Source organism: Pleurodeles waltl, chromosome 2_1 (genome assembly GCF_031143425.1).
Source record: "Pleurodeles waltl isolate 20211129_DDA chromosome 2_1, aPleWal1.hap1.20221129, whole genome shotgun sequence".
Lineage (NCBI taxonomy): Eukaryota > Metazoa > Chordata > Amphibia > Caudata > Salamandridae > Pleurodeles > Pleurodeles waltl.
In genome coordinates this window covers 780,610,659-780,625,030 of record NC_090438.1, presented here as the reverse complement: position 1 = coordinate 780,625,030, position 14,372 = coordinate 780,610,659, and the positions used below count along the sequence as shown (strand labels likewise).

The window sequence follows — 14,372 nt, the reverse complement described above, 5'->3', positions numbered from 1 at the left end:
GATTTGATTTGATTTGAGTTATTCCCTGATACTGTAATTTGCCTATAATTTGCTTGTACTCTTCTTTAGGCTTCTGGTTTAGTGGGTATGTTTTTAACCCTGTGGTTTATCTGTTAAAGGAATCTAGAGTGGTGTTCCACTTTTAGTCCAACCCGCTTGGTGTTTATATAACGCATGAGTAATACCCACTTTGCTGCATACTGGACCTTAAATGGCTGGGTTACAAGCAAAAAAAACACTCCCACTGAAATGTCCTCTCCTAATGGAGCCCAATTATAAGCTATGAGGCCAATCTTCTACTGCTAGCTCTACTTTATAGGAATTTGTTCAGAGAGTCCAAAATATCATTGAGATTGTTAATTCAAGATCTCCTTCAATCTGTAGTCATACTTTATAGATTAAATTTGTCAAATTTAGACACCCTTCAGGAGTTTCTATTTGTACATAATCACCAATCTCCGCAATCAGGTGGGGTTTGAGGTTCTGGTGAGCTATAGTTATTTCCAGTGCTTAATTTGTCAATAAAAAGGTGCCAGTGCCCAAAGCCCACCTCTTCAACACGCGGCTGCTGCAATTAAATGTGTGAACACGGAAGTTCTGAGGCAGTGTAATCCTGAAGCCATCTCGGGCCTCTTCAATCCATATAAAGCCACTCCCTGCCCCTTCTGCTCACTCTTGCAGCTTTCTATTTTCTCCCTTTGTGACGCGTTTTCGTTTTTCCCTTCATCTGTCTTTCCCGTATGTGTCTTTTGCTTGCAGTAAATGTTTTGAGGCCCAAGAATAAGCCCCGGCCCTCAAAAATAAGTGCTGGTGCTCAGCACCGGAAACAACAAGCACAAATTAAGCACTGGTTATTTCCACTAAACTGAATATTATGGTCGCCGCCCATGTTCTGTTCTTAAACTCCTTTTCCATGAGGAATTATGGTTCCTTGCTGACGCTAAAATGTTCTTCTTAAAATGTGGTCTAGAGGGACCTGGCCTTTGGCTGAATCCTCTTCCCTGCCAAAATGTTGGTCCCTTTTCGGATCCTGGAGAAGTGGTCACCTTTGCTTTACTGTGCGTTCTTATTGCCACAGCTGTTTCTCTCCTATCTTCGAGGTTATTTCATCCTGTTCTTCCTCTTTAGGATAAAATTGTGGTTTCTTTGAAACACAACACAGAATTTCGTACTCTCCCCTTGGGATTATTGCAGTTCTGGCTTCCTTTCTTTTTGAAGATTTTCATTCTGTGCTCTAGCCTTTAAATTGGGGCCTCTGTGCTCTCACCACTAAGTTTTTTTTCTCCACAAGGAGACAACGAAATGAGATTTTATCTTTGAGAACTCCACCTCTTTCAGATCTTGGGGAGAAGCAGCATATATAGTGGAAAGCCAATACGCCTGTATTGCTTTTAATATTACCAAGAGCTACCGTGTGTATGTTCCATATAAGCTTTATCCCTAAATCTACTGAAGCTGATGTCCCATGCTTTTCTTGTTTTTATTTCAATACTTGAGGCAGCATCACAATTAAATTCATGCCACGTGTAATCATGTATAGGGTAGCAAACATGCTTCCCCATGACTACCACAGTTGTACATTCTGTACTATACAACTATTTGCAAACAAATATTTAATGATCAGTGTTTATCCTGTTGAGTAGAATGAGAATACACTACTTCTAATTGGGAAGTCTTTCTTGCTAACCAAAATAGTATATCATTTTGTTATATTTTGGCCTCACCCTGTTATAGCATTTATTGTCTGTGAATTAACAGCTGTAGCCTGTGTCTGCGTATGTGTTCGAACGTCTCAGTACCTCTATGTTGTAGTACATACTGTCTCAATTGTTTATGTATGTTTAGAATCTCAGTGGGAATCACTCTAGGTTCTGCTATAGGGTGGTAGCTCCGTTCGTTCTGGCTGTGGTGTCTATGTAGCACGTACTGGCAAAGTCTCAAGCTAGTGCTAGGAGCCCTCTGGGGATTTAAGTGGTGCCTCTGCTGTGAATACACTCGCCGAAGTGCCAACACTTAGCTGAAGCCTCAAGATGGCTATGCGGCCACTGTAATTTGTACTGTGTATCACTCATTGAAGCACTCTAGACTGCACTGCATGTTTGCACGCCATTTCTGTACTCCCATGGAACTTCCGTAATACAGAAGCAAGTACAGACACCCGTCTTTAATACTCATTGCACGTTTTGGCCTATGCAATGTGAAGGGGACCTACCCTTTTCTTCTCCTTAACAGTAGGCCAGGCCATGTACAGTTAGACGGCACATTGGTTTGGAACCACTGCTCCATTTTTTACTGTGCATCGTTAGCAATTGTTATAAAAGTTCCCTGGTTTGTGAAAGTTAATTCATTTTTCTGGTTTGCATGAAGCTGTAAGACTCAGTAGGAATCCTCTCCATACCAATACACATCAGGATCTTTTTTCTAAATGACCCTTTAAGTCTTTTTGTTGGGGTAACAAACATTTTAGAAGTGACTGAAGAGCAAAGACTGATGATTTAATGCTCATTTTCTGATAACTGAGGAAATTAACCGGCCTCGATCAGCTTCTTTGCAGCAAAATATGCTGTGAAATCCAAGGAAGAACTTTTTTGGCCGCCCTGTGAGACAGTTATGTTGTCTCTGTTTTTGTTAGTCCCTTTATTTATTTACTTTATAGTTTTACCATTTTATGTGTCTCGCTTGCACTGAGGAAATCGCAGAGGGCTTCATTCACAAGGAAATGACGTGGGTATGTGTTGCAAGCCCGCTTGCTGTGCCGCGTCATTTTTTAAAGTGCAGGGATGTGTTGTATTTCTGTAAATATGACGGATCCCTTCACTTTCCTCTGCACTGGCGCACCAACTGCTGCCGAGCACCAACGCAGGCACTTTGCACCATGGTGCATGGTGCCTGCATTGCAGGAATAATTGTTTATGGGCAGGAAGGAACACCTTACTGCACATAAACAATCATTAACGGCATTTTCCTCTTTCTATGGGTGCTGTATTTTGCAGCACACATAGAAAGAGGCAAAAACAGGGAGAAATAATTATATTTTTCCCCGTTGTGCCACTTTAACACCACCACTGAGATGGCATAGGAATCTGACACACTCCCAGTTTGTAAATCTGGGAATGCGTCAGATTCTGTCAGGTTCCATGGGTGTTGCTTTGGAACACCCATAGATACACCTGTGGAACGACCCTTTCATGCAGAGTTATGCGTGAAAGGGGGCCATATTTAAAAGGCCATGAAAAGCCACGCAAAGTGGCTTTGCGTGGCCTTGTAAATATGGGCCGGCATACTGCGCCACTGGAACACAAAAAAAAATGATGATCCGATAGTGCAGTGTGCCACTAGGGCCTTGTAAATGAGGCCCAGAGTGCCTAACAAAGGCATGAATAACAACAGTTTGGTAGTATATTTACAATTGCAGCAACAGATAACTCTTAGCGAAAACAACGAAGTAGGACTTGAGACGCATCATAGAATGTAGGAATGTCAAGTGGCATTCTTAATGCAAATATAACAGGAAAAGATGCCCTTTTAAATGCCTTCGAAAGAATATAAGTCCTAAAATCAATTGAACTAAAACAGATTAAATAGTGGCTGGGTATCACATTTTGGCACCAACTTATAATATCAAAACAAGTAATATACATCTCCATCGAGGTTCTCCAAAGGAAGGGTGGTCACCTGACAACCTTAATGAACCAGAAGGTTCTTAAACAATGAAAAACATCCTCGAGTACACAAAACTAAGAAGTCCACTGTAGTCATATCACCAGTCCATTGTTTAATGTGAGGAACATAATTCTAGTTTCCTGTTGTCACACTCTTAACCTTCTTGTTTTGTTCCTCTGCCTTTGCCCACTGCCAACACGTGTTTAATTGTGATGGCATATTGCTCACGACTTTGTCAGGTCTAAAAAAAATCTTCATTGATACACACTGTCCTTAATGTTACATTACCACTAAAACCCCTCACCTCATGACAAAACAGATACATATCATTCATATTAAAGTGTGATTAATTCAATGGGACAGGAATGCCAGAGGTTAGTTGCGGCTGCAGAGAAGGTCTAATTTTGGGCATGGGCTACCTAAACTCTTGGCAGTTCTAAATGTAAAATATTCTATCTGCTTAGCCATGGCAAGATTGGCAAAGTATCTAGATTTAGTTAGTCACAAGGCTTTATAGACTAGGCAACCCAGTTTAAATTGCACACTGTGTAAGCTCCCAAGGACTGATGTAGTATGATGTCTTTGTCCCTATGTAATTTGTGTTTTCCAGAGCTGTTCAGTTCCTGTGTACATGAAAGAAAATGTGTGAGCAAATGTTAAGATATAGGCAAATTAGAGGATGCCATCTCTTGGAGATTCTGGTGAGCAGCCCCTGAGCGAACATTTTTTTCTAAAGGGGCAAAATCTGCTTTTTGTGTGTTTGGTGTGCTTGTAGAAGGGATCACAGCAAATCAAAAGCCCCAAAAATCTGCTTTGCATCAAACTTGAAAAAAGAATGGTTTCTTAAATGAACACTTGAAACTTTCTCATGCTTGGGCTGCTCCTTGGATTGCAAATAGTATTCACTAAGCATGAGCTGCCCATTGTTATTATAGTCTGAATCGGTTCCCAGCAGCTTTTCAGAAAGGCCTAATCACAGAGACCCTCAAGTTGAGGACAGACAGTCAGAATTGCTGAAACTGCGGAAACCCATTCACAACAGCCCTGTCCTCCCAAGCTGTCACAGACTGTCTATGATGGCAAGCAGATTTCGGAAATGCTGATTTTTCTCTGCGATTTGGTGCTCCTTAGAATTAACAAAAAATTTGATCAGCCATACTCTTGAACTTACCAAGAAGTACCATAATGATGAATGTTCTGCCATTTTCTAGCAACTTGCGTCAGGAAAATTGGACATTACAACCCTTGCTTTAAATATCCTGACATTCTTTTTCCCACAGTGACAGCCGCCATGTTGATTGGGTGAAATCTTGTCTTAACATTTGGACTGAGCTTCAAATTTACATCAAAGAATACCACACAACTGGCTTGTCTTGGAATAAAACTGTGAGTTTTTATGTTTAGCTTGTTATCAATGCCTGTGTTCTTTTGCTCAAAATTGTTGTTAGAAGTGGGGGTTGTCCTCAGTTGAAAGAGTAAAGCAGACGGGTAAAGTAAGAAGCATCAACAGACAGCTCATTAATGCTGTGCTTTCCCGATTCACTTAAAAACTCACATTTCTCTGATGCACAGTTTAATGCGTAGGCAAAGGGGATGTGCATTACTTTATTCTGATTTACTTATGTCCAAGATTTGGTTTTGACACATTTCCTCGGGCATGCCTCTGTAATGCAGCACTTAGCCTGCAGACCCTCCAACTATGGATAGTCACAAAGTGTAGGATTAGCATAAATGTGAAACTCAATATTTACTTTTGTATACTTTTAAGTCTCCTTTTCCACACTTTCAGCGCCACTTGCACCTTTAGTCACAAAGTTAGAGATACAAGGACGTGCAAACAAGATTTACGGGTGCTTATACCCCTTGCAATCAAAGTCCCCCTACAAATTTTGTCAATTCAGTTCTGGAGTTAAATTTTCATTGACACTTTTTCCACACGTACATTACACTTGCATGCAGAAACTCATTTTCTGAATTGGGCCCTATGTATTAAAGGAAACTGTTTGCTCTTTATATTCCAGTGTTGCTGACTTTGTTCTCACCGAGGTGTATACGTTGATGTATTTATTTAATGTGGTGACAGAATGAACCTTATTCCTGAGGTTGGATGTGGAAGGTTGCCTTTCTACACTGACAAGCTCTCTCGTTTACACGAAGAGCTCTTGGTACTGCATGCTCGTTCAGTAATTGTATATCAGGTCGGAGGACTCAATAAAGCTCTTCCCACATTGACTGCACTTGTCTAGTTTCTCTGCAAGAAAGATATTGATAGACCCACAATAGATCCAGTATAAATGTTCAAAAGTTCACACTGTCAAACTGTTTTTTGATTAATGCGCAGAGTCAAGTCAATGAGTCCAGTGAATGTTTATTATAACACACTTGAAAAACAACAGCTGACACATGTTTTGCCTCTTAGTGTATATCTACCTGGGGCTTTCTCAAGGCTGTGGAAATATGAAAAATGAATTAATAAAAAAATAGAAAAGAAGCTATCCAATCTCACTCACACCCAAAGTGTAGAGGAAAAGGAACGATAGTTCAAAAATTACTCTTATTGAATGCAGTGCAAAAAAGAAATAGGAGAAAAAACATCACGTGTGAAAAAATTGAGAAGAAAAGGGAAATACAGAAAAAATTAAATCCATATGTTAATCATATAATAGTGATGCAAAAATGCTCGGTACGTGAGTTATTTGTAAACAGATGCTGTCAATTAGTTAATACTTAAAAAGCAGGACTAGATGGCCACAGCACACAGAATGTAATGTCCAATAGTATAGCAAGAATGGATATTCCTGGTCTCGTGTCGGAGGTTGGAAGAAGTATGAAATTGAAGAGAGTCTTGAGTCTTTTTTGTGCCGATGGTATCTTTATTTGTAGGTGTTAGAGATCACTGTGTCATCATGAAGATACAGCCAACACGTGTTTCGTCACACATATGACTTCATCAAGGCTTATAAAAGTAGTAAACCTGTCAGTAGTATGGCTGCCCATGCAGCTGCAGGTACGTGTGGTAAGGAGCACGTATAGTAGAACAGGTATACAGGGCCCTGGTAGGCTTGTAAATATGACCTGTCAGTAGGAGTAGCAGCAACCTTCCGGTAGTTTCAAAAGCGAGTAATGGTCTTAATGGTCTTAAAAAGCAGTTTAAATGATTGGATATAAAGAATTATTAAATATAACTACAGCCAAAAAAAACCTTAGATCCTGTCTCCTTCCCTCTCCTTCCAACTCTTTTTTAGCCCACTCTCTCTGCACTTACCTGTTAGTCACATGTTTCAGACGGACTAACTTCGGCGCTCTCTATTGTCTTAAGGGGAGATCCTAACATGTAACAGAAGATTCCTCCATCCATTGTCTCTATATTCAGTCCTTTCTCAGTCCCTAATTTTGTTTCTTCCACCCCTTTCTCAGTGTCCCTCCTTTCCATTCACCTCTGCGCTTTGTCCTGAGGCGATATATCAACATAACATGACACTGAAAAAGCTGTTAAACTTTGAAGTCAAAAGGATGTGTGTGCATGGGAAAGAGTAGGTTGAAAAAAAATGTAACTTTGAAACATAAAATGCAAAAGTGACTGATAACGTTCTCAAATCTGATTTTAGTGGAATTATGGAACCATTTTTCACAAGATTTATCTGATCCCTCTTAAATAAATTGTGATGTGCCCCCCTAAGTCACTCAGTTGTTACAGAAATATATGTGTATAGTTTTTGATAGTGATACTAACATGTGCTGCACACCTCTGGTGGTACACTTGCAATATCGTTCTAGAGGTGTATGCGTTAACACACATACAGCCAAATGCTCTGTTTCTGCTCATGACCATTAATATTTGTTTTTATTTTTCCTAAAGATTTTTACATTTATTATGATATATTAGAGCTGGAACATAAGCAGAACGACAAATAACATCAGGATTTCTTTCTTAAATATTATTGATTGCATCAATTACCCCAGTTCATAAGGATCCCTTTAAAAGCAGGAAATCTGCACACTATACATTTCCTCTTACGATTTCTGTGAAGTTGTGTGTAGATTTACGACTTTTAGTAGATTCTTAAATATCCCAAGAGTAGCTGTAGAAATATACACTTATTAGAGTATTCAATGGCTATTTCTACTTACCTATACTTACTTCTGAGGATTTGCTCGCAGTTATGATGAATTAGCAGATGTTGACCACTTTACAAATAATTATTTTGTGCATGGTCATAGCTTTAAGAAGCAGCTGAAAGCTCAACATAGAGCAATAAGCAAAACAGAGGAGTTTATTTCCAGCATGGTTTGTACTTACGTACATCTTATGTACATCTTAGAGACGTGTTGTATCAGAAAGAGGAAATACACAATGGTATCTTGAGGTATTAGTCACACGATAAGTGTAAAAATATTATTTATTGTTCCTATACAACTAATTGCAAATTTGATTAATTAGCCCTGAAAAATCAGCCCCAAAAAAATTACAGTATACCCTAAAATGCAAATTTGGGAAGTTTACACTGGGAATTTGATTTTTGTATTTTAGTTTGGTATATTTGGAGAACTGATCCTTTTTTTGATCACCTACTAGTGTTTATAAACATTTAATTAATTTGTTGTCGCGGATTCATTTTTTAATTCGTTTTTTTCATTTTTGTATTGAATCCTTTTACCATCAAATAACTAATTATTTTCCAGAGGAGTTGGTTAGTTTTTTACATTTCTTTCGGAATGAAATTGGCTATTACACATTTAGCTGCATGGCAAATGTGGGACCAAAATGTAATCAGTTTGCTTTTAAGTAAATTAAGATCACCCAGCAGTTCTGGTGATATTTCAAACTCACTCAGCCTTCGACCCTTAATACCAGGTATGATACAGTGGAATGGATGGAAAATAAACATTAAGCATAAAAATGTGGTTGTTATGATTTACCACTGAACAGCTAAAAATCAAATGTCATGCCACTGGGCTAGGGACACATCATTAATAACTCCTGGACCTCACATGATGTATGCTATGTGTTGTTACCAGCATTTATATGCCACAGGTTTGTCATTCGTATGACTTTCTAGTACTTTTGGAGTCTGAGCTCCCTTTCCTGCATGGTTCTGGTTTTTTTTACTGACTTGAGCGTAGGTGGGCTGCTATTATTGTGTTTTGTTACTGTAAATTGGTCTGGTTTATGTAGTGCTTAGTGAGGTTTCCATTGCTTCAGTGGAATAGTTATAATGTGTTTATCTTGCCGGTGTTTTTATAGTGTATTTCATGCATGGGTGTACATGTGAGGGTGAACTATTATCAAGTGCCAGGCATGAAGTGTCTATATTGTTGAGGCAGCAACTTATGCCACTTTTAGAGCATCAGTGTTGCTTACCCACAGGTGTGATCTGAATTAGCTAACATGTTCTGTTGGCTGGTACAGTGAGATGTATAAAGAGAAGACTTTGCTTTTTGCGTGGTCTCATCGTGCCAAAAGCATCGGCGCAGCCATCTGGTTTCACTTTGCCATGCAGAGCAGGCAAAGCAATTGGCTCTGCCAGTGCCCAGAAGGCTATTTTAAAAGTATTGAAAATAGTTTTTATACTTTCTGCCGCATTGCAACCTGCTGACACAGTGAACATTGTGTCACGTAATGCAAAATGGCCTCCACCTTGCGTGGTGCAACGTCAAGATGGAGTACACATTGCATCACGCAAAACTGTGGCCGTCTTGAAAGCAGGGAAAACAATGTTTTCTATTCTTTCAACATGGTTGATTTCTGCTATTCGTTTTGGTAATGCTGGTTTATTTTAAAGGCCTCCAGCATTGGCGAAGCCAATAGCGGCTACCTCCATTTTGCAAGATAAAGGTGGTAGGGAAGACAAATATTCAGACGACAGCAGAGCACGCGCATGTGTAGAGCAGCAAGAAGAAAGAAAAAGAGAGGTGCATAGGGGGAAATGTCAGGACGAAGACAGTGAATCGGGATCTGCATAATAAGAAAGAAAAGAAGAAGAGGGAATCTAGAGAAATGGGAAGGAAGCAAAAAAATAAAAACTTCATAAGAACACCACAACAAATATGCACTCCCATGGAATACTAAAAGACAAATGATATGTAGAGGTGCACCGAGAAAAAAATAACCCCCTGATCTCAGTTATATAAGTATATAACATAACTAATCAAAAAGACATGATGAGATCTACACTCCTGGGGCAGGACAAACACAGAATAGAGCGAAACAACAAATCCACAGCAGAACATTGAAATAAACAAGAAAAACATCTAATGAAACAGCCTAATGTACACTGCAAAGTATGGGATACAATGTTGCACACTATATTCTATGAAGAAAGATGCAGTGGCATGACATTTGATTTTTAGAGCCCTGAAGCGAGGACAATGAGAAGGATATGGGGCTTGAACGAATCAGCTTTCTAGATATAGTAGGTTGGATGACCATATGTCAGAAGAGAAAACAATTTAGAGGAAGATGTCAGAACGCAGCACAGCATCAGCAATGAAACTAAAAAAATGCCGGAGCAATGCCCAAGTAATCATGGTGCAAAGCCAAACACGCAGCTGGAGACTAAGTTGAATTTTTGTTCCAATAACATGCTGGGAATCAGAAAGATTAGATGAGTCTAGTGAGGCATTTTCTGCCTTTCATTTCACTTCCCCTGTGTATCTGTTAATATGGCCACTGTTCGCACCACTGATGCCTCTCGCAACTATAAAGAGGCTTGTACTGAAAACTAAACTGCCCTCTGTCTCATTGTTTACCTATCCTTAGGATCAACTGGAGCCCCGCCATGAGGAAACTTAAATTGGAGCAACCTACACTCAGTCCATTGGTTCATGTTGGTTTGAGAGTGGAAGGAGAAGATTGGGCATTAGGGCTGAAGACATGGGTGTAGTTGCTGAAATGTAAAAGGGTGTTGGCAGGGGTAGGAAAAGCAAGGGGAAAGGTAAGCATTATAGACATTGGGAATTGTGTACAGATAAATGACGGAGAGAAGAGATTGGGCGTGGGGATTGTCAAGGTGGAGTGGGGAAGAAGGTTACTGGGCGGAACGTATCTGGTAGTCAAGAGGCAGGAATGGAGTAAGTTTGTGGAAGGAGGAGGGGCCAGCTGCCACACGTCAGGGCAAGGAGCCCTTTAAAAACATTGACGCGCTCCCGCTGCCGCGGGTAGCGCTTTGTGGAGAAGGAGGAGGGGCCAGCCGCCACACGTCAGGGCAAGGAGCCCTTTAAAAACATTGACGCGCTCCCGCTGCCGCGGGTAGCGCTTTGTGGAGAAGGAGGAGGGGCCAGCCGCCACACGTCAGGGCAAGGAGCCCTTTAAAAACATTGACGCGCTCCCGCTGCCGCGGGTAGCGCTTTGTGGAGAAGGAGGAGGGGCCAGCCGCCACACGTCAGGGCAAGGAGCCCTTTAAAAACATTGACGCGCTCCCGCTGCGCAGGACGCGCCCGGGCCAAGGGCGGGCCCGTCCTTAACCGTCATTGCCAGGAAGAGCCAGGGCAGGGCCACCCCCCTAATGTTTTGAACTAGGTAGGCTCAAATGTGATGCCCCTTAAAAGTAGTGCGCCTGGGTTTATTTAAGTATAAACAACCTTACCTATATCGCGCTACCTTTCAATTAGGGCCTATCGGTTTCTGGAATATATTATTCAAGGTATTCATAACTTCCCCTTCGCGCTTTAGCTATAACGTCCTTGAGGTTAATAGCTTATCAAGATGGGGAAAAGAAAAGCTACCAGCAATCCTATTGAGCAGGGAAGGGCAAAAAGAGCACCCCGACACACGGCCGAAAATTGTACGCTCACCCAAATCGATGACCTTATAGAGGAAGTGGAGAGTTTGCTAGCCACCAAACCTTCAAAATCTTGTAGAAAAGATGCTCCCTCCTCCTCCAATGTCATAAAATCTTTCTTCGCCCCTGTGCACAGGGACTCGCAGAGATCTATACTTCAAGGCACCAGCACAGAACTTAGGAAGCTAGAAATTCTAAAGAATCCAACAGAGAGCCCTAAATTAAATCTGTCTAACCAGCAAGATGACGCACCCCCCCTGCCAAACTGCAATAATCGCTTCTTACCCCTTGTTTTACCATCACCAGCTGAATTAGAGAGAACTATCTCAAGGGAAATTGAGGAGCCAGTTCCAGCCATACCCACTCAGGAAGACCATTTAGCTGACTTTCAGTTAGCGCAGCTAAGAGATGAAATTTTAGGTCTTAGAGAACATCTTACATCTTTTACCCATATGATATATGAGAAGCTGGATAGCATATCTGCAGTAATTGGGGATATAAGGAAGACACCACAAAAATCAGATCCTAATATTCTGCCAAAGTTAGTTGAAACATCGGAAACATCTATCCCACAAAGGTGTAGGGGCCAAAGGGTCGAAATGGTAACACAGACTACCCAGGGGGGCAATAACGCACCTCCTGTAGCGCGTGTTCGTAATAACTATAACCCACCCTTGGATACAGGGAACAATTGGAAGATGTACAGAGAAGGACATCTAGATAAAAGCCCCAAACACCCCTTGGGAAATAACTTCCAAAGTCAGCCTAGACATAATATTTATGATATTTATATAACAAACGTCCCCAAGTTAAGTAAAGATCAAATTGAGCAAGGGGATTCTCTTAAAAACAAAGTTATACATTGGACAAAAAAGACAAAGAAATGTAGATCCATTATAAGGGACGATATAGTCATCGCACAGAGACTCACAAAAATAGGCTCAACATCAGATCTCATAGGGATAAAATTGATGAGTCAGAATCTAGCTAAGGGTCTTTTGGCACTTGAGGAAAGAATGAGACCGGGTACCTTCTCCCAAATGACATTTGTCCACAAACTTCCCCAACTAAACCGGTTCCCACAAGAGAGAAACAACACTATAATGGCCCAGTATCCTTGCCCGCAGAGTAGGGATCGAAAGCAAAGCCATATTTCTGACATAGATTGACGCGAAGCCTTTGCCGCTGAAGCTTCAGCCGCTGAAGTTGGGAGTGATGGCATAACCCAGCCTGACTCCTATAACACAAAAAATGACCTATCTAATATTCTGGGAGCAGAGCCCAAAATATATTCCAGTGGCTCGCCAAAGGAGAAGCCCCAGCAAGAAATAATTTGTATATATGAGAATAGGGAAAATCTATCAGAAAATGGGCAAGACCATGACTTACCGATAAAGATCTTATCCTGGAATGTGGCAGGCCTGACTCAGAAAATAGATAATCCTGACTGGTGCAGATTTATAGATCAACATCACATTATTTTACTGCAGGAGACATGGGCGTCATCTGTAGTAAATAGAGAAGGCTACTGGACCTTTCAGAAGGCGGCATTACCATCGCCATCAGGTAGGGCTTCAGGCGGCCTGATAATTTGGTTAAAACACGACCTGTTCCCAAAAGTCAAAGAGATAGTATCCCCTACGAGGGATCTACTAGCTGTTGCGATTGAAATCAGTACCGTTAAAGGTCCAGTTAATATAATAATTGTAAATTTATATATCAGACCTGGCACTCAAAGGACCCAGACCATTCAGATGAATTCAATAGTAGATTTTTTTAACTGCCTACCTAATGGGCGGGGTATAATGGCCGCGGGTGACTTCAATATGCAATTGAATTGCAGCGATGGTAATCAGCAAGAGGGAACCCAGCTCACAGATTCATGGGATAGATCAGGGCCGGTGCAAATTACATCTAAGAAAGAAGGAGGAGTATCAGAACTATTGGAAGACCTAATAAAAATAAAGGGATTAAGAATAGTCAATGGGAATACCAGATCAGATAACCCGGCGTCACCTACATATAGGAGAGGCGTATACACTAGTCATCTGGACTATGTTTTAGTAAATGACGCCCTCTGGAAATCCCTAACTGACATGATAGTTCTCCCACGTATGGACAGTGACCATCTAGCCTTAAGCACCTCCTTTTCCACTATTTTATTTAGTTCCAAGACACTGTCAACTTGGACTTCAAATAGTGTCCTCACTAGGACCAACGATCGTAAAAATGTGAAATGGGATCGGGTTGAAAGTGATGCGAATTTTCAGCTAGCGATCTATAGATCGCTCGCAACAACACTCTCTCCCTTGAAACATACAAACATCAAATTGGTAGACTTGGTCTATCTTCATAACACCTTGGTCACCCGACTAAAACCACACTTCCAGACGGTAAGGAGGCGGACAGAGACTGTGATTAAAACCTCTAGGTGGTTCTCCAATCCCTGCCGCCAAGCTAAGACGCAGTTATTGGTAGCACTTAAGGAAGGGAACCCAAGAGAGATAAGGAAGAATAGGTCTGTATACAAAGACACACTTAAAAATGCAAAAAAAGAATGGACGAATAGGAATTGGAATAAGATGGTTGTGGCGCTCCAGGAGAAGGATCTTAACCTATTCTGGAAGCTAGTGTCAGATAAGAGTAGCCCCCAAGAAATGGGAAGCTACCCTTTTATCCAGCCAGAAATTTGGATGACGCACTTTTCAAATATATATAGGAAACCACATATCAACAGTACTATTACACCCCTACTAAAACCTAATGATTCTGTTGGCAATATCTTAACGTGGGGGAGTATAACACCACCCAAATTTGATCTGGACCTATTTTCCTTAAAAGAAACTACAGAGGCTCTCAAATCTACACGCAAGGGAAAGGCCCCTGGTCTTGATGGCATCCCAGGAGATCTATATCTTTCTCGTCTGA

At 41.0% G+C, this 14,372-nt stretch overlaps 1 protein-coding gene across 1 annotated transcript in view; it reads left to right on the top strand.

The window, feature by feature from the left end:
- The window catches only part of CAP2 (cyclase associated actin cytoskeleton regulatory protein 2), a 420,383-nt gene that overhangs the window by 269,602 nt on the left and 136,409 nt on the right, over positions 1–14,372 (top strand). The window contains exon 7 of the mRNA XM_069218426.1: positions 4,944–5,049. Coding sequence (XP_069074527.1) covers positions 4,944–5,049 — 106 coding nt within the window. The remainder of the gene's footprint in view (positions 1–4,943; positions 5,050–14,372) is intronic.